The following is a 27853-nucleotide window of genomic DNA, read 5'->3' on the forward strand; positions in this document are numbered from 1 at the left end:
AAGGCCATGTTTGCTGTAGTCCATGCCCTGTTGCAGCTGTAAAGTGCAGCATCACCTTAACGTCATCATAATAAGATTGTCACAGGAGCCATTTTTTCTCCCAGAATATTCATGGTGCACATAATGTGCAGAGGCCTAGTTCTCTGATAGAAGTGAACAACCAAGGACCCCAGGGAATTTCAGGAATAATAAAATGGAAACTCAGAAAGTGTTCCTGTTTGAAGAAGAATAAAAGATGAGTAGCTAAAATTAATTATTTGACCTTTATTAATGCAATCTTCAAGGAACTTGTGTTCTTTGGGATTTGACGGTCAACAACTAAGCAAAATAATCTATGTGACCATCACAGCAAGCTGTAGCAGCCCAGTCATGTCAGAGTCAACAAAAAGCAATTTGCGTTCTTTCACAGTTGTGAACAGTCCGGCTCAGAACATCTCAAAGAACCCCACTGAGTATGTAGGGATGTGGAGGATCCTTCTCATACCACCTGCCCCAAAGTGTCACCGTTAAGACTGGCTCCGATGTACCATTATGAGTAACCAGCTGTCCATCACTCAAAACCTAGTTGAGAACAAAAAGAGGAGGGAACAGTAATAGTTGCACACAATATCAATATTATAGGTTTTATGCAACATAGCACTAAAGTGAACATTCTGTTAGCACAATAATTTCCCTCGCACAATGGAACATTCTCCCCCCATCCCTCCTTCTGCACACATGTCCCTCTTAAATCTGTTCTGAAGGTTTTTCCCAACCCTCCGGATCAGATTTGGGCAGCACTTTTTTTCTTAAAAAAAATGTTTAGGGGTACTCTCATTTTGACAAAAAATAAATAAATCACCATTTCATAGTTCAAATCAGGTAAAACGAATACAGTACATAGACAAAAGTACAAAGATTCACAAAATGTTCAGGGGTATGCGTACCCCCGGAAAAAAGCACTGGATTTGGAGATGGTGCAGGGTGTGTGCTGGAGGGGAAGAGGAGGAAATTCTGTTTGTGCTGGTGCTTCCCTTTGCACTAGTGGAAGTGTATAGGAAAATATATGTAGAAATCGATTCAGAAAAATGAATTATCATAGAAGGGATGGAGAGATCTGTTTCTCCTCTACCAAGCCAATTGGTAGAAGACAATTTTTAGTAGGCCAGTAAAAAATAATAATACATGCTAGTAACTTTCCTGGCCTAATATAACCAAGGCCGTATTCAACAGTCTGTGCGGCCCCCATAGATTTCCCTGTACAGCTGAAGGCACGACAGAGGTAGCACGATTTCTTTCAGAAGCCCACTCTTGTCCTGAAAAGGCTACTGAGCCACCTGAACTTTGTTTATGATAACGTCCTTAAAGGAATTTGTTTCCATTCTGATACCATACAGCCACAGGTTTTTTCCATCTCAGCCAGAAAACATTTGCTAGAAGCACCGCCCTACCTGAAATTCTCCAGGCGCCAACTGAACTCCACTGAGCAGGACTTCTGGGAAGACATAGTTAGTGCTAAATGTGCCACTGAGAGAAAAGAAATCAAAGCGGGTATGAGCAGTTGTCACAGGCTGGCCACAGGTCTGTAGGTCTGTGCTTGCACACTTCAGCAATGTACATATCTAAAAGGAAGAAGAGCAATGTATTGGGAGAGCACTCAGAATAAATATAAATTTTACTGCTGCTGTACCATCACAACCATGGCTCTGATTTAAAATACAACCAAGTTGGTTACAGTATAAGAACAATAAGAACTGTTGCAGTACTAATACAGTATTATATGAGCTATAAACCCTTTATATACCCAGGTGATCACCACACTTTGGGGGGGGGGGCTCCTGCAGATACCATCTTATCAGGAAGTCCATTCTGCACCATGTAGGACTCAGGCCTTTAGTATTCTTGCATTTAATAATTTGGAATCCTCTCCCCTTCAACATTAGACAGGCTCCATCTCTGTTGTCTTTTTGGCACCAGTGGAAGACCACCTTCCTCCAACAAGCATTTTAAGTAGAGATCTTTCCCAGTCCATATCTGTGTTGGAATTGTTTTTAAATATGCTTTATAGTCAATTGTGGTTTGCTGCCCTTGGACTCCTTTGGGAGGGAGGGCAGGCTATAAATTGAATATAAATAAATAAATAAATAAATAAATAAATAAATAAATAAATAACCTGCCCAACTGCTCACTCAGTTGATTCAAGAAGTTTCCTTGATGGTATTAGCTGCCACAAGAACATCCTACAAATGTCAAATGTAAGAAGTCAAAAAGCCTACATTGATTTCTTACATTTGACAGCCCTCACCTAGTTTCCAGTGTACTTCCACACACAACTATAGGCACATTGGTCTCCAAAATTATGAAACAGGTGCATATCTCATTACTCCAAAACTAAATGACTAAACATACCATATAAAATCACAGTCTTAATTATCAGTGACAGCGTTTCATGGGGCTAGAAGGCCATATTTAGACTGCAGCCCTGTGCACACTAACTTTGGAGTAAGCCTCACTGAACTCATCAGAACTATGTTCCAAGTTCACCTAGCTACAACCAAGTTACTAAGATTTTGGAATTAGGTTTTCTTCTTTCCTTTATTTTGGGCATGAGCCAGCTAAGAAGAAAGCACATATTCTTGTTGTGTTGTTGTTGTCCTCTGTCTTGGGAAGCAATGGAATTCCAGTAATTTAAACTGGAAAATTAAATTCAACTCTCCAGCTGAAATTTGTAGGACATTATATTAAAAGTGCTTAACTTGAGCCAGATCATGTCCTATGTTTCTATGGCAATATACGACAATATATCTAGATCTTGCTCCTCTCTCCCCTCTCTCTGATGATGCATAAAAATGAGATCCCATCTTCCCTCATAAGAAGATAAAAAGAGACCTGTAAGTAGTAATTTCCTTCGACCTTATGAAGGCCGTCAAATGCACCTAGCACATAAACTTCATTTTCTTGCTTTTCTGTCATTTTGTAGCTCAGATGGCAGCAGAGTGCTCCCTGGCAGACGGTAAGATTGCCAGCTTCTTTGGCGAGTTCAGAGAAAGAGTATTCATCAAAGAAAATCAATCCTGTGAAATCACCATCTTTGGGGACCGGTTTGATAGTTGTGGCATACGAGCTCCAGTTCACAGGGGCAGGATGGGTAGGAGAAAGAGAAGGATGGGAATCGAGCTCTGCAACCAGAAGATGCCCCTTCTCTGATTCTGCATCATAATGATATGCTCGGGATCCATCCGGTGCATAGATGCCACTGCCTAAGAATGACACAAAACAGAAAGACAGAAGCAGTTGCTTCATATTGCCCGTCCTGTCATAACCACAGACAGCACCCATTTAAGTTGACCAACACATACTCTCAGACACCCCAAACCCACATGTTGTACTCCTTTCAATCTGGGTGTGAGGATTATCACTTTGTCAGGCAGGGGGAACGCTGAGACGAATATCCTCCTTCCCAGACTTAGGATGAAACAGATTCCTTGGTCCAGACTCAGCCCAGTGAAGAAACAAAAATTAAAGCCTCCAGTTGGCATCGCTGACAACCTGATCAAGCAGAGGTTCTGCTACAGCTGAGGCCCAGAGGCTCCTTATAGAGACTTAAGGCCAAATCAGAGGCAAAAATTGTCTGCCTTTGTTTAAAAGAGAGCCAAATACAGCCAGTCTGCCATGATCACAACTCAGAAGTCCTATGAACTTTTCCAAACATAATTTTGGAACGGGCATACTAAGCGCACCTCCAGTTGTTCTTTTTACTGTGTATTCATAATGATTTGTGTTCTCGGTGGTATCATGATAATGGAATATTATTATTAATAATAATAATTTATTATTTATACCCCACCCATCTAGCTGGGTTTCCCCAGACACTCTGGGCGGCTTCCAACAAAATATTTAAAATACATTAAAAGTACTGTTGGCATCTACTTCATTTCGAATCAGTACATGCCCTGCTGTAATCCTGCAACTTTTTATGCCGCAAAAGTTCCAGTTTATTTTTTTGTCCCCCTTTTGTTATGCTATAGTGCAAGTGATGCAGTAACATTAGGGAAGCACCATCTAATAAAGCAGAATGATTTCTGGACAGCCCAGTAAAACTCCACCATGAATGCTTTGTTATTGCATCAGTGTGACCTTGCAGAATGCACCCCAAAAAACAAAAACATCCATCTGGAGGGGTCCTAAGAAGGGAGAGGCCAGCTAACTAGTGTTTAACTAGTTATACATAATCTTATTGAAAACTGTATATTACCTGTCATGCTCAAGCTAGGCCTGTGGGTATTAGATGCCAGAACATTGACACGCATGCCCATAGCCCATGCTGAATGGAATTCAACAGCAGTCAGATGTGGGAGAACGTTCATCCAAGCTGTTGGGAAGAGGATGGTGTCCACCTGCAGCTTGCTCACCAGGGTCACCGCAGGGTCATGGAACAGAATATCAAAGCAGGTGAAAAGACCAAATTTCCCAAAGGCAGTACTGAAGGTCACCAATTCAGGCTCTGGGGGGGAATCAAACTGGCGTTCCGACATAAAGAGATTGAACTGTGGAAAGATAACACCTTTTTAAAAAATAAATAATAAATAATCCACCACCCACACACCATTAAGGTACTTGGGTATATTAAAAAGAAACTATTGTACTTAAAAGTGACCTACAAAGTGTACTGCAAGTTATTTAATTTTCATTTAAATTAATGAAAAGCTAAATAAGGAAGAATGGATACCAAAACTTATGGAATAGGCAGAAATGGCAAACTTACCAGAAGAATAGGAAATCAAGATAACAAACATTTTATAAAAGAATGGAAACGGTTTATTGAAAATTGACAGATAAATTGTAAACAGGTAAAAACATTGGCAGGATTGTTGTAATAACCTGTAGTTTTATAAGAGTATATATTTAAAGTAGATGGATAAATGAGCAAATTAAGTTAATTTGGATATGCAGAAGACATAAAAAATCAATATAAGGAACCGCAGAAAGAGAGGGAAGGAAGTCAAATTTTGAAATGTTAAAATGAAATTAAAATTAGTGAAATGTATAAACCTGAAAAGCATATCTTATTTTATTTTTTTAAAAAGCTAAATAACATTCTTTTTAAAACTTTTTTTAAAAGGTTTTATTTTTGTTTCAATTGAACTACCTTCCGGGGTTGTTCTTTCTATGCCAATGCCATCAGTGTGTTCTTATACTATTGTGTAGTCTGTACATAAATTGTTAATAAAAATACGATCATTATTATGTATTCAATGTATTAGTTGCTTCCCACATGGGAGCCTCTAAATGACTAGCAAAATCACAGGAGAATAACCCATAACAGAAAAACAGAAAAATGAATAATAGATTGTGTGCAGTAAAAGGAATACAATGGCCCATAAAATGAACAGAATAAAACAGCAGCAGAAGACATCTTCAATAGACAGCAAAATGTGGCATGCATCCTACATTCTCTTGCCTTTTCTTCCCACTTTATAAAACAATTCCACCCTATACAATATTATAACTGGGGGCTGGGTGGGGCCAATGATACCCAGTTTGTAAAAATGAATTACCTTGTGGTAACGTGCCACGAGTTTTCCATTTGAGTCCATGACAATATTGGTGTTGTACTGATAGTGACCATCACTAGGGCATTTGGTGTCTGTGTGATTACATGATTTCTTATCTCCCATGTTGGCAACCAGATAGATAGAGTTGTGCCTCGCCAGGCAACTCAACCTTTCTTGCACTGGGGCAGGTCCAAATCTAAGCGTAGAAAAGCAGAGAAATGAAGGACTTGGAGGAAGAGAGATCCGTTGGTAGACCACCTAGTTGAATCTCCTGAACGGCGAGGCAACATGCTAACATTCATAGCAGAGTAGCCCCATGTTCCTCCAGACTGTAGGAAATAAAGGTCCCCTTCAGATTTCCATTTTATTACACTTTAAGGATGATTTGTGCTAAGGATGACATCAGGGCAGTTATATGCCATCCTGCTTTCAATATTGTTTAAACCTGCAAAAGTTTCAGGGCTGTTTGGACGTCCCATAGCTTCTAACTGAAATCCCACATCCTTTTACACAAATGTTCCAGTTTTTGTGTCTTTGTTTCGGTCCCACTTTTATTGCATCATCGTGCAAGGGTGCCCCTCCCCTCCCAACAGCACTAATGCAGTGACATCGAGGAAGCACTGCAGAACAGCCAATAAAGCGAAACAATGTGAGGGTTGTCCCCTAACCCACCACTAATGAAGTACCGTATTACTGCATCAGTGACATGTTGCAAAATACCCATCTGGAGGGGCCCTAAATAGATAGAAGGTAGAAAACATATTCTGGGCCACACTAGACCTTACATAGAGATAAATGTTGCCCAAATTTTTCAAACTGAAATGCAGCCACTGGAGGACGTCAGTTAGAGGAATGGGGATGTTTGACCTCCAGCCATTTATCCATTCAAAGTTACCTTATCTGAGCTGTTCTTTTTCTATCTGTGCGTAAAAGATATGTATACAGGCAACAATAAGTTGCGTTCTGAGGCACCACACACTTTGGCGGGCCATGCGTAAAACCAGCTTACCCCTTTCTGCCCTACCCCACCCTGCCCCCTTCCCATGTCAAAAACACCATGTGCATCAGTCAATGCATGTGCTTTGAACGTGTGCAAATGGGGAGTTGTCTGTCCCAGTAGCTTTCTCCCTGTGGTTAGAAAAATAGCTTGGAGGAGGTGGGGAATAAAGTGGACCCTCCCAACACTGCTCCTGTATCCAAGCTGGCAACTTCTTGTTGCTGTTCTTCCTTAAAGGCATCACAGCATCCTTACCTTCATTTAATATGACCCTCAAAAGGTTCAAGCAAATGGGACAAACCAACATGTTGCACATCAACATACATAACTGCAGCACAACAGCTTTTTTCCCTTTTCTTAAAAAGTTGATTCAACAGTGGGTGGCTGAGGAGTGGGGTGGAGTGGGGTGGTGGAGCTTAACCTCCTTCTCCACTCCAAATTCCTTCCACCATCACCCTGCCAGCACTTTGCATTATAAGCAAAATCTGTCTGTTAAGTTTGCCATTCTGTTCTGCATTTATGTAGCATAACTATTCAGGGTTATGTGATATAAAAAATAAATAAATAGCTCATCTCAAGCATCACACGTCACTGTGGAATGTTTTCAGAAGCTAGTTTATTTTATTTTATTTTTTAAACCCAACATTCTGACATTATGAAGCCAAATACTGTCCAATTACATTCCACAACCAACTAACATTTCTAAAGTGTTTATTAATAAAAAAAATACACAGAAAGCAGGGAAGTGGTACTCTTCCCAGTTGGTTTCCTTCACAGCCTCCAAGTGCAATCTTTCTCGCTATCTTTTATGCCAGTTAGTACATTCCTGCTTAAGTGAACATAGCTTCCTCTAAAAGCCTTCCCACACAAAATATTTATTTTTCAACTCATTTCCTGCTCAGCTGCTTATGATATTCATCACAAAATATTTTGTTTTTTTTTAATGAAAGCGCCCTCTCTTTTGTTCTGTTGCTTGCGTTTTCTGGCCCTGAGAAGTGTGCAGTTGGAAGCTGTGATTGAAGCTGTAGGTTTTCCACAGCTTCATTATTTGTAAAGCATGTATGTTTGGGCATATGGGGTGTTAGCGGAGAGGTAATACCTCTGCTGGGGGACACCTCATACTCCTTCTGTCTGGCAAGGGCTCTCCATTGCTTCTGACAAGAGTCCTTCCTAGCCATAGCTGCAGATGCCAGCACCTGCAATCTTCTGCATGCAAAGCGAAAAACCACCAAGCTCTTCGTTAATAGCCTCCTTCTGACCTACCAAAATGGCAGCCCATACTTGCTCTTGCTTTTTCCATTTACTTATCCTCCTTTCCTAAGTGCTCTAGGAAGTATGGTCTGGTCATTCTAACGACAAATACCATCAAAACAAGGGAACAAATCATGGTGTCATGGTTAGAGTATTGAATGTAGATAGATGAGACCCAAATTCAAATAATAATTTATTATTTCTACCCCATCTATCTGGCTGGGTTTCCCCAGCCACTCTGGGTGGCTCCCAACAGCATATTAAAAACATGATAAAACATCAAACATTAAAAACTTCCCTAAACAGGGCTGCCTTCAGATGTTTTCTAAAAGTCAGATAGTTGTTTATTTCCTTGACATCTGATGGGAGGGCATTCCATAGGGCGGGCACCACTACCAAGAAGGCCTTCTGCCAGGTTCCCTGTAGTTTCACTTCTCTCAGGGAGGGAACCACCAGAAAGCCTTCGGCACTGTACCTCAGTGTCCAGGCTGAATGATGGGGGTGGAGATGCTCCTTCAGGTATACTGGGCCGAGGCTGTTTAGGGCTTTAAAGGTCAGCACCAACACTTTGAATTGTGCTTGGAAACGTACTAGGACTATGCAGAACTGGCAAAACTGACATATAAGTTATGGGACAAGGATAACTGTGACTTTAAAGATGAATGGAAACCCTTTACAAAGTATTTGAAGACGCAACAAAGTGAACTGGACTCCTTGGCAGGTTTTGAATAAACATTCACAAACTTTTTATTGATAATGATCAGCTAAATAGTTTGAGGATCTATACAACTTTGTAACATGCAGAAAACAGCAGTCTCAGAGAAACCAAAGACTGGAACTGAGGGAAGGAGGAAAGGGGGAGGAAAAAAGAGGGAGGAAAAATGGGGGGGGGGGAAGGGTGATATATTTTCGGATAATACGTTTTGTTTTAATTTTGAATATTTTTTAAAAATAAATAAATAAAATAAAGGTCAGCACCAACACTTCAAATTGTGCTTGGAAATGTACCGGGAGCCAGTGTAGGTCTTTCAGGACTTACTTGTTTAGTGACATAGCTTACGGGCTAAGCTTGGAACAGTCACCATTTCCCAGTCTAATCTACTATATGGGGTTTTTGGAGTCCTGATTTTGATCCTCTGCCTGCCCATCAGCCATCTAGATTGTGCAGTCCATAAATGTGACTTCCCAGCAGTTACCAGGTGCTTTGGAGAAACCTCTCTTTCTCCAAAGCACCTTTATTCTCCAAAGCACCATACATTACAACACCGACCACAAGGATGGAAGAAGCCACCATACTGAAGTGCCTTTATAGGGTGTTTTTTCATTTTGTTTTTTAAGGCTGCGTATGAAACCAACAAAATCCGAACACACCTTTTTGGGTCCGTACATGGAATCCAGTCGACCTGCGGATCAGGAATGTTTTCAAGGTAGGGATAAAGTGTTTCTCTTGTGAATCTGAAACCATATATGGCATCTTCAGGAGTCACAATGATGTGTGCACCCTGTCAAAAGAAACGATGCTGATGATCTCTCCACCACAGGATAAACCAAGTCACTTTATCAAATAGTACCTGCTTTGCGGCCAATTTGATGGCCTCTTCCAAGACGTCCATGTTCTTGTCCATCAGTTTTAATGCCTCTTCAGAAGAAACAGGCTTTGGGGTGGGCTTTGCCAGTACGACTGAGTGCTCGTATACTGCTGCAATGTATTTCTCCAAGGCAGAGGCCCCTGGGTCCAGCAGGAGGAGATAAATAAAAACATGCCATGGGGATGGGAAAGAAATCATTGCTGGGCTCGTCTGCTGCAAAGAGGAAAAAAGTTCCAATAAGGCTAAGAAAAGAGAGGAAAAGGGATGGCAAAGTCCACACTTGTATCAGCTGACTTGTATCACATGACTATCATGTGGATTATTTCATCCCTTTCTGGACTCTGGCCAGTTATTTCTTTCTGGACTCTGGACAGTTATTTTGAAATTAAGAGTGTTTCACAAGATCAGCATTAAAGAAATTGACAGTTGTACTTTTAATCCTTTTTATGCACCATAAATCGCCCCTTTGTTTTAGTCCGAAATGGAAATATGGAAGGAGGTACTTCCTGAAAACTGCTTAGATGAATCAAGCAGTTTATAAATTTTTGTTCTTTTTTTAAGGAAGGAAAATCTGTACACATGGGCTTTCTTCTGCTCTGAGTAAACATGCATAGTGTTGTGCTTTTAGCCTTATTTCTCTTTAAGAACAGCAACAAATATATTTGACACTTTCCTCTAAACATGCTTCTGTAATAACTAGAGACTCTGAAAAACAGGTTTTCTTAAAAATGGTAACCTCCTGTAATAATCTTAAATACTCTTTCCTACATTCCTTATTTTATGGTTCTATGAAAAATAATCTAACACATTAAAAATATTAACTTTACCTGAATGTGCTATATGAAGAAACAGCTTAAACAGTTTCCAGTGTTTAAGTAGTCCATATGAAAGCTGCCAGAGCAAATGTATGTAACCTGACACAGCAGCAACCAAGGTGCTGCTTATATAAGGAAGCTGGGATTAACCCTCTAGCTGCTATCTAGCATTCTAACGAAGTGATCCTTGAAATATTCCATAGCAAAAAATACCCTGTTTTCACTTCCTTTTATAGTCTTTCCTGTGTTTTTCCTCTCCTGTAGATTGCTACAAGAAAGGTCTAATTAAAACAACCTCACAAGTCCCATAGGAAAATATACCTTTACCTTGCTTATTCCTGCCAACCTAGCAGTTCGAAAGCATGTCAAAGTGCAAGCAGATAAATAGGTACCGCTCCGGCAGGAAGGTAAATGGCGTTTCTGTGTGCTGCTCTGGTTCACCAGAAGCGGCTTAGTCATGCTGGCCACATGACCCAGAAGCTGTATGCCGGCTCCCTCAGCCTATAGAGCGAGATGAGCGCCGCAACCCGAGTCAGTCACGACTGGACCTAATGATCAGGGGCCCCTTTACTTTTACCTTACTTATAGGGTTAATACCTATGGATTTCAGGAGTCCCCCCCCCCTTTCCATTTATCCAGCACCATCTGAATTCTTTCTTTTTATTGAAGTGGGGAAATTTTGTTTAAATTCCTCTCTTCATATCACCATGAAGGTGATTTCCTAGTAGCCACAATGGCCTTTTTCAAAGGGCACTACCACTGAGGAAAATACAATACTTTGTAGAAGCAATGTTACAAATTGTCATCAACAGTACCACAGGCAAGGCCCATCAAGAACATGAAGATATCACAGGCTGTCAGAGGTTAAAAGTATTGATCATTCAAGTGCTGATCACAGCTCACAATCAATCAGCAGCTCCCCAAACCTGCAGGTGAGAGAATATACAGACATCAGATGGATTGTTGTTGTTTAGTCGTTTAGTCATGTCCGACTCTTCGTGACTCAATGGACCAGAGCACGCCAGGCACTATATGCCTGTTGTCTTTGTCCATGGAGTTTTCTTGGCAGGGATACTGGAGTGGCTTGCTGGTTCCTGCTCCATTCAGATGGATTAGAAATACGCAATCAACCCTCAGATGGTTAAATGCTGATTGCGCACTTTATCTACCAGAAAGATAAGCAAATTTAGTACACACCCTATCTCTTAAGAATGAAGGCTTTAAATGTTACTCAGCAGTTACTGCAGCAAATGACAACAAAATTCAGAGTTGGATTCTTTTTCACACATCAAATGTGTATTTATTTATTTTGAAACTGCTGTTTAATTGTTTATTTGTGCACCAACAACATAAAAGTTGTTCTCTATTCAAGCTTTCCGGCTAGATAATGATATGCCTCTCTTACACCCCCATTATTTCTGTCACAATCGTAAAAGAATTTCAGAAATGTCATTGTACCATATAATTAGTACATGAGAAATGCACATTAGCAGCCGTAGAAGGTGTTTCTTCAATAGCTGATATTCAACAACAGAGAGACTTACATGGCAATTATCTTGAACAGGAGCAAGGTCAAGCCAAGCATTTCAAGAGGTCTCAAAGATCAGCCAGCTGCAGCGAGGCAAGCCGTTTCCACCTAAGCTGCCTACCTGCCCTGATTCCTGGGCTTGTGTGCAACCCACTGCTCTAGTTTCTGGCAGGGCCTTGAAGAAGTCTGAAGGCTGCCTTGAGATTCTGCTTGGACAATTAGCTAGAACCGCCCTGAGACCTTCGGGTATAGGGCAGTATAGAAATTAAATAAATAAATAAATAAATAAATAAATAAATAAATAAATAATAGAAAGGGTGGTCATAATGGGTCGTCCTTTTGGTGTGGGCATAAGATTCTGCCTGATTTTAACTGATATTTTAGTTGTTAGGCACCCAGGGAGAGTGAATGAACAAGATAGCTAGTTGACTAGACTTCCCACTGAGAGTGGGGAGTCTAATTTCACTGTGGGGAATGTAATGTAGGCTACATTGACTTGTTGTTGGTAGTAGTATGTCTCTGGAATGAAAACAAAGAAACTGAAGTGGGTTCAGGTTCTGAGGTGTTTGTTTGGATGGGGAAGGATCCAACAGCCATGGGCGAGTGGGGGAGTGGTGGTGCCTCAATAGGTAGTATTGAGGGGAGGGAGAAAAACATGGCAAGGAAATATGACAAAATGGCACACATAATTAAGGACTTTTGCTTCTTCCATTCCTCTTCTCTGTATTATTTACTGAGGGAACTTTTGGGCCTCCAGATATTGCTGAATTACAAGCCCCATTACTCCTGGCCATTGCCTATGCTTGCAGGGGCTGGTGAGAGTTGTAGTTCAACAACACTTGGTCTACTCTACACCATAGTGGTGTGGCTCTCCTGGGTTTCCAGCAGGAGTCAGTCCCAGCCCTACTTGAAATTGCTGAGAATTGAACCTGTGACCTTCTGAGTGAAAAGTTTGTGCTCTGCCACAGCCCCTTTCTGTGACTGAAGAGCCTACAGGGCAGATGACGGTAGGCACCAAGCAAAAACATTCATCTTCTCCAAGGTCTTTGACTAATTAAACAATCTGTGGCCTTTTAAACTGGAGGAGGGTACTAGGTTTTTACTGTGTTATTTATTTTTGTATTTTTAAATGGTAAACTGCCGTGTGCTCCTCAGATAAAGGGACATATAGAAATTTAATCATCATCACTTTTCTTTTGCTGGGATGGGAAATCAGTATCTAAATTAAAGCATTGTCCTAAGCCTAGCTGGTACCGTTTTGGAGAGGAATTTCTCCCCTCCCACCCACTAGTTTTTAGCAAGATAGTGAAAGGAGATTTAATCCTCTCCCTACTCCCCTTCCCTACATTTAGACAGTCCTTCCCTCTTTGCTCTCATCTCATTTCACCCCACCCAGCCCAGGGGTCCGCCACCCAACACGGAATGCTATACATCTTCCATTGACTATCCTTTCACTCAGATTTCATATTCTCTTTCCCAGAATGCTTTCAGAGCCTGCTAGATCGGGGCATTTGGCTCCTTTAGTGTCTTGTTGTAGTAGCCAACCAGATGTGTGTAGCAAGACTGCAAGCACGCCAACACTCTCCCATCCTGCTGTTTCCAGCAACAGTTATTCAAAAGAATAATGTCTCTAACATTGGAGCCTCTCATCCTCAGATGGTCTGCTGCCTCAAGGCGAGATTTTTGCATCTGATAAAAAGTGGCAACAGATTGATTAGGAAAGGGGAGAGAAGTGAAAGTTCAGCTCAGTAACTGTAGCTGGAAAAGCAGATGCCTCACCTTCCTCCCTTATAATGCACTGTGACAGGATTATGTCCATCAGGATTATAGGACCTGACAGCTGACAGCAGAGATATCAATGAAAATAATAATAATAATAATAATAATAATAATAATAATAATAATAATAATAACAACAATAACAATAGTTGTAGTAGTAGTAGTATTTATACCCTGCCCATCTGCCTAGGTTTCCCCAGCCTCTCTGGGCGGCTTTTAGCAGAATATAAAAACATAATAAAACGTCAAACGTTAAAAACTTCTTGATACAGATGTCATCTAAAAGTTGTGTAGTTCTTAAACTCCTTGACATCTGATGGGAGGGCATTCCACAGGTAGGGCATTACTTCTGAGAAGGCCCTCTGCCTGGTTCCCTGTAACTTCTCTTCTCACAGTGAGGGAACCACCAGAAGGCCTTCAGCGCTGGACCTCTGTGTCCAGGCAGAACGATGAGGGGGGAGACGCTCCTTCAGGTATACTGGGCCAAGGCTGTAAACAGAAACTCCAAATGGAATAGCCTACAAACTGATCTGCAGTGGCTGTGGAATCTAAGCAATGATGTCACAGTCCTGTCAGCCAATAGTTTTCAATCTCTTGCCAGGATTGTGGTTTTCAGCTAAATCTAAAGCTGTTTAAAATCAAAATGGTAACATCTAGAGTGATTATTCATATTTCTATAACTATTGGGTTCGATGCTTTTGAATTATGGTGCTGGAGGAGACTCTTGAGAGTCCCATGGACTGCAAGAAGATCAAACCTATCCATTCTTAAGGAAATCAGCCCTGAGTGCTCACTGGAAGAACAGATTCTGAAGCTGAGACTCCAATATTTTGGCCACCTCATGAGAAGAGAAGACTCCCTGGAAAAGACCCTGATGTTGGGAAAGATGGAGGGCACAAGGAAAAGGGGACGACAGAGGACGAGATGGTTGGACAGTGTTCTCGAAGCTACCAGCATGAGTTTGACCAAACTGCAGGAGGCAGTGGAAGACAGGAGTGCCTGGCGTGGTCTGGTCCATGGGATCATGAAGAGGTGGACATGACTAAACGACTAAATGACTAAACAACAACAACAACAGAATAGACCCACAGAAATCAATGAACATATCTAAGTTAGGTCCATTAAATTTCAACAAGTCTCCTTTAGTAAAACTTAGTTGAATGCCTCCCATTTCTTAGCTTAGTATGTCCTCACACAGCCAACGTGTATCCAACGGATGATTCATAGGTCAGAGACTCAGAACACCTGTTTTACGGGTAGCAGTCCCAAAGTTTCTCACATCAATTTAACAAAACAAACGAACAAGTAAGTAAATATATAATACTGCCAACTTCCTTGAAGAAAACAGTACTAAATAAATAAAAGAAAGATCAATGGACCAGTATGGTGGGTTAGCTTGCGACACTGCGGTTCAAATCCCTTGTCAACTATGAAGCTCACTGGGTGACCTTGGGCCAGTCACTACCTCTCAGTCTAATTTATAGGCTATTTTTTCAGGCTCGCCATTCTTCTCTCTTTTAAGATTTACTTACCACAGTACAGTGTAGCAACTTATAACAAAATGGTGTTTTGGACCAGAGTGTATATATGTCAAAATAAGCCAAGGGGAATTACTTTACTAAAGCATGATATTTATTTTAAGGGCAAAAGTAATGTAAACATAAAAACGACAATTCAAAACATTTTATTCATTACAAAGTAAGTGAGTCGCCTTTCCACTCAAACTGAGTATTCACAGAGACATCTAACAACCAGAAGTAAATTGCACATCTAACTGATTAAGCCTGAAATGAAAAACAAAGTCCATCAACTTACGTAATTGCAAGTTTCCATGAGTTAAGAAACCAGGGGAGAAATTTAACACAGCACTTAGTCGGTGCAAGTATTCTTGCTTGGCTAATGTAACAATCTCCCCTCTCCTTCCTCTGTGCACTATTTGGGGGCTTCTCTTGACCCCACAGAGCCAATTTTGGAAAGCATGGGGGCATACATGAGGGAGGAGGAAGAAAGCCATATTGTACTAGTAGAAGCCATTTTGTGGGCTCCTGCTAGCAGGACTGGTTAGTTGAATTCCTCCCCAAGTGTATGCATAAGTCTCTGAACAACACAGCTGGAGACCCAAGTAAGGAACAAGAAACTGGATCAGAACACATGCAGCACATCTTTCCCAGAATCCTTTTGGGGACTGAGTTTGAGTTTGACTCCATTTTGGAATCTGACATATGATTTGTGCAGCAGGAAGATTACAAACTCACAAATTTCGGTCCTGGACCTAAAGAGGGCCTTGGATCTTCATGAAGTGTGGGCAAGACTGCTCACTCACCCACAAACAACAAAGGTTCATTTCGCGTGCTTTCTCAGAATGAACCAGACGACAGACCTTTTATCAAGTATTGGCCCTATTGAGCAGGGTACAGGTTTCAGGAAAAGCAAAGAAATGTTTATTTCTTTCTGATAGACGACAAATTAGTCATCTGAATGCTTACAGCAGGGCGGAGGGTACCTGTGGCCCTCTGAATGCTGCTGGATTCCAGTTCCCATCAACCTCCCCAGCCAGTGTGGCTTGAGGTCAGGAATGATGGGAGTTGGAGTCCAACAACCTCTGGAGAGCCACTGGTTCCCCACCCTGGATTATAGTTTGTATTTGCCCTAGCAGCAGATTTCTTTTGGGTACAACCAAGAGGAGGAACACAAATATTAATCAAGTCTAAAGCCAAAGTCCTTCTTCATTGTATGCCCCATGCTCCTGTTTAAAGCAATGGGAAACTGCCATGTAGCTAGATGGTGTGTTCATCTCCTCTTTGTGGCTGATAACTGCTCCTAAAACAAGCTATTTGGTTTGTCCTGCAGCAGAACACACTGATCGTGTTCATTCCGCCTTTGTTGTATAAGCACCCACAAAAGTCATGATAGTGATTGGATGAGTCTTATGAAGGAGCACCCTCTGGATGTGGCGGGTCCCTTTCATACCACCTTCCAAAAAGAGCCACAGATAGGACTGGCTTTGATAGGCCATTGCTTGTCAAACGTCCGTCAGTCAATACCTGGGGGGATGGAAAGGGCAGGCAAAAAGTTATACATTGGGAAGCATGTTTGGCTTAGAATACATAGGAAAATACAGACAAACGTTTATTACTGGAAAGTTACAGGTGCTTGCAATCAACGGTTTTTTTTCTTGTTCTCTGATACAGGGTGGCCTTGCATCCTTCTTTGCACAGGACATCCTCCTGTTTGAAGGCATCCTTGCCCAGTCCAAGTCCAGTTTAAAAATAAAGAAGGGTGAGCAGGGCCCTAATAGCTGTCCGCCAACACCTGTCACCTAGACAGCAGACTGAGCCAGCCGGTCACCTGGCCGCAGTCTTCCCCACTATGGTGAAAAGTAATGCAATTCTTTTTAAGTTGTAGCAGTTTTCCGTGAGAGTTATGTGCCTGCACCCAAAATACATTTAGAATTACTGAGTGACGTGCATAACAGCAGCTTCCATGGACTGTTTGTCAATGAGCAAGCAAGGAAAGTGGGTAGACTAGGCCTCAGCCTGCCTGAATACTGTAGGCCAGGGCTGGAGAACCTGTGGCCCTTCACAGAGGCAGATTTAGGGCACTTGCTCAGCTTTGGGAAGCAGGTGTGAGGGCTCTGCTAGGGTCCTAGAGTCCCCCTTCCCAAAGCTGGGCAAGTGCTTGCCAGGCTTTGGGAGAGAGGTGGGAAGGCTCTAAGACCCTTCCAGAACCCCACACTTCTTTCCCAATGCCCGCCGTAAGCTGGAGGGAGGGCATCAAATGGCCTTGCCCAGGGTGGCATATGACCAAGCTCCACCCCTGCGCTTCAGATGCTGCTGGGCTTTCATTCCCATCTGGAGGGCCACAAGTTCACTACCCTACTCTGCTACAAGCAAGATGAGAGAGACTAAATTCACACAAACATAGCAGGAAGAGCTGTTCAAAAAGTTCAGTGCTAGGTAGAAAGAAGGCTGTGACTATTGAATGATTAGGAGCACAACTGTTTTGAGAGATGGAGAGGAGGAGCTGTTTTAATCTAAGAAATGGCTTGGGTCACTGCTTTTGCAGAAGTCTGAAGCCACCTTGGCCCTTACCTGAAATTCTCCAGTGGTCAGCTGAGTCTCAGTGAGCAAGACTTCCGGAAACACGTAGCTTGTGTTAAAGGTGCCGCTGAGGGTGAAGGAGTCAAATCTTGTATGAGCTGTATCAACTGGCTCCCCGCATGATTTCAAGTCTGTGCTCTTACATTTCAGTAGTGTGCATATCTATGGAAAGAGAGGGTTGTGGGAAAGGTTATTTTGTGGAACTAAGCCATTCAAAGAGCCTTGTGTTTATGGAATGGAGGAAGATACTTCCCATTTAAGTGGGCTATACAGGATGCTGTTGTGATTCAAAACAGTACACAAACCAATGCTAACACTGCACAATATTAAGCCTGAAGAAGAAGATGGCTTTCGCTGATTATTTTGAGACAACTCTAGAATATTTGGAAGAAATAAACAAGTGTTCTTTTTGCAATACAGTATTGAGGTTATGGGATTGGGGGGGGGGGATCTTTCTTTTGTTTCCCTTGTGAGAACCAACAAACAAGGATTGCTTTTGAATCAACAGAGAATTCTAAGGCCTTTCCTGTAAAAATAAAATAAAATGCATTGTGCTTTTGTGTGCATCCTTCGAAAAACTCTATGCAATACCGGGAGTACTTAGCATCTGCATGACACTTGCAGTAAAAAGCAAACAAACCCAAGACAGAATATGATGTTAAGCAGGAAGCCACATGTTGGCACTGTGTTAAGTAAAGGGACTACCATCTTCAATGACTTCAGCAGACTTATTTTCTCCAGAATCCTACTAGAATTTTTCAAATCATGTAATGAATGTAATATATAATCCCCACCCCCTATATCAGGGGTGCGGAATCTGTGGCCCTCCAGATTTGTTGGATTTCAGCTTCTATCAGCCCCGGACAGTGAGGTCAATGATCAGAGATGATGGGAATGAGAGTCCAACAGCTGCAGCCAGCTCTGCTCTAAGCAATGGCTGTGCTCTAAAGCAGGGAGGTGTCTTATAGGGATTATTCTTTTCTTCAGTAGTAATCCCTCTAATGATTCTTACAGGCTTTTAGAAAAGCTTCTGGAGAGTACAGCTTCCGGTTTCCTCAAAGGCTCTGAAACACATGTATCCTAGACATTGTTGGTAGGTAGGGATGGGAAATGCTATCAGTTTCTTTTTCTCTCGGTTTCTCGTTTTTCCAGTCTTAAATTCAGTTCGCAAGAAAATTCACCATATTACTTGGACATATTACTTGGCTGGAGAAGTGAAGTGCAAAATTCAGGAACGTGCCATTTAAAATGATGGCTGTGTTTTGGTTCACATATTGTTCCGAGCTGGGTAGGTTTGCCTTTAAATGAGGACTGAGCCACATTCTCCCTTGCTCCCACTGGTAGGGCATTTCCCTTCCACATGGCCTGCTCATCCTACCTCACAAAACCCTTTACCTGCAGATAATATTCCCCTTCGATCACATGAAGCCCATCAAAGGCGCCGAATGCATAAACCTCATCCTCTCCCTTCTCTGCCATCTTGTAGCTCAAGTGGCAGCAGAGGCCCTTTTGGCAGACGGTGTGGTTTCCAGCTTCTCGAGAGAGTTCAGTGAAGGTGAAATTATCAAAATAGAAGCTTGCAGTAAAAACTGGGCTTGCGGGGAAATGCTTGATATTTGAAGCATATAAGCTCCAGTTGACAGCAGGAGGGTATGTGGGGGAAAGACGGGGGCGAGCATTGATTTCCGCAACCAGGAGTTTTCCAGTCTGGGTTTTCATATCAAAGCGATACACCTTGGCTCCTTCAGGTGTAAAGATACCACTCCCTGTGGATGGCAAAAGACACTGGGGTGAGGCATAAGTCTTACTATTCCATTCCTTTACCAACATGAATGGAGTACTAACAGCAATGGTAAAGGGAAGTACTGTAGAGCAGAATCTCAATTCACTGATTTGGGGCTAGAACCTAATGCATAGGACAAATGGTGGGAAGTGACTGGAGCAGTTGTGGATAATTTGCTGAACTACAATTCCCATCAGTCCCAGCAAGCACGGCCAATGGCCAGGGATGATGGGATGTGTAGTTCAGCAACATCTGGAAAGCCAAAGGTCCCACACACAAATAGCTTCAGCAGGGAATGCATCTCATTAGACAAAGCAAGGTAGGCAACAGATCCTGGGAAGTGGCGTTAGTCCCCAGATGTTCTCTTCTACTTAGAATAGAGCTGTGTGCAACCCCTTAAGTTAGCATGTTACCCTCAAAGCCTGTGGGGTGTCGTGGTGAGAGTGTCAGACTAGGACCTGGGGTACCAGGTTTCAAATCCCCACTCACCCCACTGGTGACCTTGGGCGAGTCACTACCTCTCAGAATAACCTACTTCCTGGGGTTGTTGAGGGGATTAAATGAGGCGAGAGAGAATCATGCACACCACCTTGAGCTAAATACGGGGAAAGGTGGGATATAAATGCATTAAGCAAACACACACACACACAAACAGTGGAGGATGCTGTCCCTTTGCCAGTGCTGAAGTAAATTCCAACTGCTTCTGTATGTGGAATTGGCCCATACCGTTTTGTCATTTGCCTCAAGCTGCAAAATGTATTGGGTCAGCACTGGGCATGTGAAGACAAATAAAGTATTAATGCAAATAATGTGTTGCCTGCAGAATATCATTGTGCGCTCATCGCCCGTCTTGAAAGAGGCTGGTAGAGAGTTCATAACTGTGACTTAAGCACTGGTAGCAGATGATGGTGGACTCCAACTCCCATCAGCCCCAGGCACCATGGCCAATGGGTGCTATAGTCCAGCAACATCTGGAGGGCTACAGTTCGCCATCATTATTTTATAAGGTTGATCTCTGAAGGAAATCACATTTTTAAAATAGCAATTCATAGGTTAATCCTTCCCGCCCCCCCCCCGTGCTCTTTCCCACACTCAAATGGCCAGATCTATGTCTACACTGAAATTATTCAAGGTAGCACTTTACCAGTAATGTCCAAGCTGGGCTTGTTTATATTAGCAGCAAGGAAGTTGACACGCATCCCCATTGCCCAGGCTGAGTAGAACTCAACAGCAGACAAGAGCGGCAGGCCATTCTGCCAAGCAGTTGGGAAGAGAATGGTGTCCACCTTGTACTCCTCCACCAGCGAGATGGCAGGTTCGCGATAATTAAGAACGTCGGCACAAGTCATAAGGCCAAGCTTCCCAAAGGAGGTGTTGAGGGTGACAAACTGTGGGTCCTTGGCGTAATTAAAGTATACTTCAGAAGCAAAAAGGTTGTACTGTTTATAAGACAGAAAATATATACAGATATTATTGGAAGAAAAGCACCTCGTGGAGACAGGAAAAATAGTATTAGGAACACAAAGTCAGACCATTCATCCATATAGCTCAATATTGTCTAGATCAGGGAAACCAACACGGTACCCTCCAAAGGCCACCAGCCAGGACAATGTCAAAGATGATAGAAGATGCTGTCTGCTACTTTCTGGAGGGCACTGTGTTGCCTACTCTTGTCTTCACTGACTGGCAGTGGCTTTCCAGGATTTCAGGTAAGAGACATTCCCAGCTCTACCTGAAGATGCCAGGACTGAAACTGGGACCTTCTGCGTGCAAAGAGGCTGGTCTACTACTGACCTACAGTTATTCTCCTAGAAGTTGGTGGTGTTGCCTGTTTTTCAGCACACTTACAAGGGCTGGATTATCTTGTGAAAACCATCTACAAGTGAATTCTGTTGGAATTCTGCCTGGGTCAGAGGAATGTGCCACAACGTAGGCACCGGCAGATATTCCTTGTCGACCTCCCCGCTGCTACTCCCGGCAGATAAGCAGGCGAGGTCTCGGCGATTCTTCGCAGATGTGTGAGAAGAACACACCGTTCCTTCTCTCTCCCCTTTGGTATCCCCAGGGAGGGGAAAGAAGCAGACAGAAATCTATTTACATCCTTTATTTCTGTCTCTTATAGCAGTACAGAGAAACATGTCTGCACTCAACAGCAGTGAGAATCAAACTCCACCCATGTACTTCCAGTACGGGTCATATGACACACACACTGAGCTAACATTCGGTGCTCAGTACAGAATGGACTGCCCCTATGTTCCCATGGCAACAGTCACAAACATCCTGTCTGGCTTTCCAGCCACCAGCAGCTGATGAAGCTGCTAGAGCCTTTGCTTGCTGCCGCATTGGTGCTTTATGGTAACAGTCCTTACAGCAAACATCTCAAATATTGTGATTTCTCTTTCAGTGAGACACATCCATGCATACTGGTGCAGCTTCTCTGCCTGCTCCATATGAGTGCACACCTGCCTCTTATTTGGGTGGGAGAAATGGGAGTTCCTTTTCCTTCTAATTCAAATTGAGCTACGTATATTAATTTGCATTACTATCTGTGTTTGTGTAGACCAGGCATAGGCAAACTCGGCCCTCCAGATGTTTTGGGACTACAACTCCCATCATCGCTAGCTAAGAGGACCAGTGGTCAGGGGTGATGGGACTTGTAGTCCCAAAATATCTGGAGGGCAGAGTTTTCCTATGCCTGGTGTCGACTCTAGGGTGCATTACTGTGCTTTCTATAGCAAATGGAGAACCTGCAGCCCCCTGGAGAACAAACTCCCATTGTCTCTGACCATTGGCCAAACTGACTGGGCCTGACAGAGTCCAGCAACATCTGAACCAAAACGGAGAAGAGTGCTTACCTTGTGGTAACGTGCCACAAATTTCCCTTCCGTATCGTAAACAACGTCTGTATTGTACTGATAGCGACCGTCACTTGGGCACTGGGGGTCACTGTGGTTGCATGGCTTCTTGTCCCCCATGTTGGCAACCACATAAATGGAGTTCTCCTTTGCTATGCAGCTGAGTCTTCCCTGTATTGGATTCGAGCCAAACCTAATGTTGAAAGGAAGAAGTCAATCATCGATACAAAGTCTATTAAAATGGGGAGAGACCAATTTAATTCTGATCATTTGTGAACTCTATCAGTTCAGAATGTGGCAGATTAAAATAAGAATGCATGGTTTCAGGTCTAATAAAGACCGTTCTTACCAGGCTGGGGACAGAAAAAAAGAAGCTGGTCCAATAAATATTCATGGCTTTAGATCAGCCTCCTCCAACCTGCTGCCCTTGAAATGACCAGCCATACTAGCAGTGGCTGATGGGAGTTGTAGTCCAAAACATCTGGAGGGCACCAGATTGGGAATGTTGCTTTGGAAAGATTTTGTCCAGGGATGGAGATGGAGTGAGTGGGAAAAGATCATGAAGTGACCAGAGAAAAGATCAAGGATATCTTAAAGCAGCAATAAAACGGTGTCACATTTCTGTTTATGTTACAGTGGCAAAGACCGGTATAAGTTTTTTTTTTAAAAAACAAGCAAGTTGTCTCTGTGTTGGTTCACACTGACTCTATTTTGAATGCAGCACAGGCCCAAGATTGAGGCCGGTGCATGTTCTTCCACTGCTTGTAGTCTCCTTGGTGTAAAGTGATGCCTATGCCCATATAGTTGTACCTTGGAAGTTTAACAGAAGCCGTTCTAGAAGTCCGTCTGACTTCCAAAAAGTTTAAAAACCAAAGCACGGCTTTTGATTGGCTGCAAGAAACTCCCCATTGGATGTTCGGCTTCCAAAAATCATTTGAAAACTGGAACACTCACTTCTGGGTTTCAATCGTTTGGGAGCTGATTTGTTTGGGAGTCTAGGCATTCAAGATCTGTATTCATATGCAAGTATACCCTTCCCATATGATCCATCCACCTTCTGCAGCATGTGGGCAGTGTAGGCAGGACATGTTGGTAATATAAGTGCAGAGAGAGTTAAATGAGTCACGGAGTACAGTGCAGACTGTGATTGAACTGACAGGTCTGGTGCTAAGCATATGGATGTAACTGGGCATCAGCAGAAGTCTTATCAAGAACAGCCTGGATTATCCAGTACAAATACTCTCTTCTGTCCAACTTGCAAGTCTAGGTTTATCAGCTTCCTTCATGCTCATCATCCTAATTAATTCATTATCTTAATTTATAGGAGGACTATACTATGAGAATGAATGATGTAAGCAGAGAAGACATGGGAAATATAGCAATTTATTTTACGATGAGGAGCCTTGTCTCTCCGCTAATAATTTTTACAATGAATATTATTGTTTTAAGGCAGTTGAGTGGTATTTTTTAATAATGCTCTTAAAATGCTTCAGGTTTGGCTCAGAGGATCCATAGTGTCCTTTCGACACATGTCCTCAAGATAATTCTGTGATCATGCATAATCTGTCCTCTTTATTTCTATGGGTGTTCTAATGTAGCACCTTGAGCAAAGAACAGGGTTTTTTTAAACCAGGAGCAACCTTTGCATATTACTAACATTATTACCTGTTACTAGTAGACCATTGTCTACAATCTTGCCAACAGGCTGCTAAAACCCAGTTGACTTCGATATAATTTAAGCCACCTGCCAACTACCTTTGTGGCATTTATCAGCAAATGATTAAACATTTACATGTAATTTTGCACTAATGCAACTTAGTTTGGATTATGCAGTCCTATGCATGCCTACACAGAAGTAAGTCTCACTGAGTTTGCAGCGTTTACTTCCAAGTAAGGGTGCACAGGACTGCCTTCTAAACTGTTCTTTTTAAAAAGGAAAACTGTTTCAACATGCTATTTTTAACCAAGTAAATTTGTTAAAAGAAATACTTCCTGCAAAGTTTATTTGGCAGACATGAATCAGGCCATTTATACAATGACAGTTTTGTTTTTCTGTTTAGTATTATTGCTAAATAATCCACTAGGAGTGAATCAGCACATGACTGAATTTCTCTTTTATAGAGAACCAAGATCCACTAAGCGGGGAAGTCCCGTGAATGACTAAGGAAAATCTCACAGGACATGTGGAAAAAGCGCCCCTTTGCTGCCACCTCCTGGCAGACAATTGAGCAAACAGATGCATTGCTTCTAAATTGAATCAGGTACAATACTTTCAGACGTCTAGAATTTTGGGTTTTGTTTTATTTGCCCATTGTAGGTAATCTGATATCTGCTCCTAAATGTGTTTACTTAGAAGCAAATTTACTAGGTTCATGGTTAAGTAGAGTGTGTTTTTTGATCACTATTCCTAGGAACCAGATCCCATCTTTAATGGGATCTGGTATTTTTTAAAAATCAAATGACATGGATTCTCATTGGCAGATGCTTTCACTGAGAATTCCTTTTAAGTGGTGGCTGCCCCAATTAGGTCACTATCAAAACTTGTGAATTGCAACACCACTCAAATAAAATGTAAGAGAGCAATCTCAAAAGAGTTCCTTGATTTTAGTACTCTCAACAAGAGCAGCATGAGGGTGTTTCTGGGTCCAGCTCTGTCGCTGGAGGCCCAGGTAACCTCAGTGGCTAGAAAGAGCTTTTATCAGCTGTGATTGGTGCAGCATCTGCAATTGTTCCTGAACTGGAGAGCGTGGTCACAGAAGCTGGGACACTGCTGACTTCAAGACTGGATTACAGGAATCCACTCTGAGTCAGGCTTCTCTTGTGCTTGATCTGGAAACTGCAGCTAGTGCAAAATGGCAAGAGTGAAGCCATGTCAGCACAGAACATCTCTGCCCTGGTTGCCCATTTGTCACCAGGCCAAATTCAAAGTGTCACTATTGGCATATAAAATCCGTAACACCTTGGAGTCCGTTTATTTGCAGGATCGCCCTACCTTGGATCTCCCCAGACAACTGCTTTGACTTGCGGAACTTGCCCTGTTGCATGTGCATTATACTCATTTTTTTCATGTATAAGCAATAAATCTTTTAGGCAGGTGTCATCACTGTAACTTTTGCTGCCTGTTTAATATATATTTAAATTCAGAAAGCCTATCCAGGCATATAGTAGTAGTAGTAGTAATAATAATAATAATAATAATAATAATAATAATAATAATTTATTATTTATACCCCGCCCATCTGGCTGAGTTTTTCCCAGCCACTCTGGGCGGCTCCCAATCAGTGTTAAAAACCGTACAGCATTACATATTAAAAACTTCCCTGAACAGGAAGAATAGAATGCTGATATGAATTTTCAAACTGGATTTTATCTTCTCATTGGAATCCCATATCAATTGACTTCAGGCAGACACTTTCCCTGTACAGTGGTACCTCGGGTTACATATGCTTCATGTTACATACGCTTCAGGTTACAGACTCCGCTAACCCAGAAATAGTGCTTCAGGTTAAGAACTTTGCTTCAGGATGAGAACAGAAATTGTGCTCTGGCGGTGCGGCGGCAGCAGGAGGCCCTATTAGCTAAAGTGGTGCTTCAGGTTAAGAACAGTTTCAGGTTAAGAACAGACCTCCAGAACAAATTAAGTACTTAACCCGAGGTAACACTGTACTCTTTTTGGCACCTGTTTCCTATAGTTTTGTTTAATGTAAATGTTACATGTATGTTTAGCTACTTTTGATTCTAATCATTGTTCATATATTTTGAAAAAAACCTGTTAAAAACTGTTTAAAATCTATAATCTGCAGGGTTTCATCTTAGCTCTTTGTAAACCGTTTGAGGCTTTTTACAATCCAGCAGTATAAATAAGTTTTGTTAAATAAATAAAAGTGTGTGAACATAGAATCATAGAGTTGGAAGGAATCCAAGAAGACATCCAGGCTACCCCCTTGCCTGAGGACAGCATTCCATTTTTTTAAAAAAAATATATTTATATTTTTCAGATATATACATTTCACTGATTTTACAGTCATTTTGACATTTTAAAACTTGATTTCCTTCCCCCTCTTTCTGCGGTTCCTTAAATTTATTTTTAATATCTTCTGCATATCCAAATTAACTTAACTTGCTCATTTATTTGTTTTCTTTATATACCTACTCTTATGTAGCTGCAGATTATTACAATAATCCTGCCAGTTTTTATAAATCCGTTTACAATTTATCTGTAAATATTCAATAAACCATTTCCATTCTTTTATAAAAAGTTTATCTTTATTTCTTATTCTTCCAGTAAGTTTTACCATTTCTTCATATTCCATAAGCTTTTGTATCCATTCTTCCTTTGCTGGGACTTGCCTGATGACAGCGTTCCTCTGCTTAAGCTTCTGCTTAACTTCCTCATCATCTCCTGAATCCCTTGTGCTACTGCCAAACGGCTTACTGTTAGGAAGTTTCCTTTAACTGAAATCTATTCCCTTGCCATTTCCAACTGTTAGTTCTAGTCCTACTCTGGAGTAACAGAGAGCAAGTGTGCTCTATCTCCTCCCTGACAGCCCTTCAGATATTTGAGGAATGACTGTTCCCATGTCTCCCTTAAGTTCCTCTTCTCTAGGTTAAACAGGTCAATAGTGTTAGGCAGGATTTCTTAACCAACCAAAAAAAGGAACAAATGCCACATTGTACTGGAATTGCCATCCTGCATGTATCCTGAAAAGCACCAGGGAACTCCACTATTACTTCACCACAACAAATGAAGGTGTGTTTGTAAAGAAGAATCTGAGTCATATTTTCTGATTTTGAGGCTACACCCCGGAGCTGCTTCTGTTTTTATCTTAATGAATAACATGAAACAGGCAAGAAAATACCTTTTTGGCTCATTGCATGGAATCCAGTCTACTTGCGGATCTGGTATATTCTCCAGGTAAGGATATAGAGTTTCTCGGGTGAAGACCCAGCCATAAAGGGCATCCTCAGGTGTCACAATGATGTGGGCGCCCTGCAAAAAGACATCAGTTCAGACATATTAACCCCAGGACAAATACTGCCATCAAAAGCTTGCTATCCAACTCAGCATGGGGGAATCTGTGGCCCATCAGATACTGTTCGGCTCCAACTCCCATTGGCCTCAGACAGCATCATGGGCAGTGGCCAGGGATGATGGGAGTTGCAGTCTGGAGGACCAAAGGTTTACTAGTCCCTGATGTTGCTGCTGCTGATCTGCTCTAACTGGTATGCAGTAGTACCTGCTGGGCAGCTGTTTTGATGGCTCCTTCTAAGATGTCTAGATTTCTGTTCATCAGCTCCAAGGCTTCTGCTCGAGAGACATTTCTCGGAGTGTCTCCTGTCAGTATCACAGCATGCTCATAGACAGCGGCAATGAAGGTATCCTCTAAGGCAGTAGAAGAGAGAATCATGCCCATCAGAAATGCAGCACAAATGTGAAGCTGGAAGATCACCATGCTGGTGGGATCTGCCTGTCTGCTGCTCAGAATGAGAAAGACCTAGGAGGTTACCTGGTTTTTAAAGAAGTTCCTGAAGCTCCCATCATGGGACAGTAAAATTGTGAAATGCAGATTGCCAAACTCAGCAAACTGAATGAACCTTGGATTAAAGTCTTGCACAAGGCAG

At 42.1% G+C, this 27853-nt stretch overlaps 2 protein-coding genes across 3 annotated transcripts; both read right to left on the minus strand.

Moving 5' to 3' along the window:
* Positions 1–244: 244 nt before the first annotated feature.
* VNN1 (vanin 1) lies at positions 245–11302 on the minus strand. 2 transcript variants are annotated; one of them, XM_083731767.1, is made up of 8 exons: positions 11113–11302; positions 9354–9584; positions 9154–9284; positions 5538–5730; positions 4235–4526; positions 2869–3239; positions 1431–1601; positions 245–561 (listed from the first exon to the last, which is right to left on the minus strand). In XM_083731767.1, exons 1-8 carry the CDS (start codon positions 11170–11172, stop codon positions 436–438), a joined length of 1575 nt encoding a protein of 524 aa, XP_083587893.1. In that variant the 5' UTR covers positions 11173–11302; the 3' UTR covers positions 245–435. The 2 variants fall into 2 exon arrangements, with proteins under 2 accessions (XP_083587893.1, XP_083587894.1); XM_083731768.1 differs by lacking the exon at positions 11113–11302 and adding an exon at positions 10199–10292.
* Positions 11303–15103: 3801 nt separating this feature from the next.
* Positions 15104–27735, minus strand: LOC310841183 (pantetheinase-like). The gene is made up of 7 exons (XM_083731769.1): positions 27469–27735; positions 27091–27221; positions 22232–22424; positions 20521–20815; positions 18989–19359; positions 17585–17755; positions 15104–16537 (listed from the first exon to the last, which is right to left on the minus strand). Exons 1-7 carry the CDS (start codon positions 27682–27684, stop codon positions 16421–16423), a joined length of 1494 nt encoding a protein of 497 aa, XP_083587895.1. The 5' UTR covers positions 27685–27735; the 3' UTR covers positions 15104–16420.
* Between the last annotated feature and the right edge of the window lie 118 nt (positions 27736–27853).

This window comes from Podarcis gaigeae (assembly GCF_964106915.1).
Source record: "Podarcis gaigeae genome assembly, chromosome: 3".
Classification (NCBI taxonomy): domain Eukaryota; kingdom Metazoa; phylum Chordata; class Lepidosauria; order Squamata; family Lacertidae; genus Podarcis; species Podarcis gaigeae.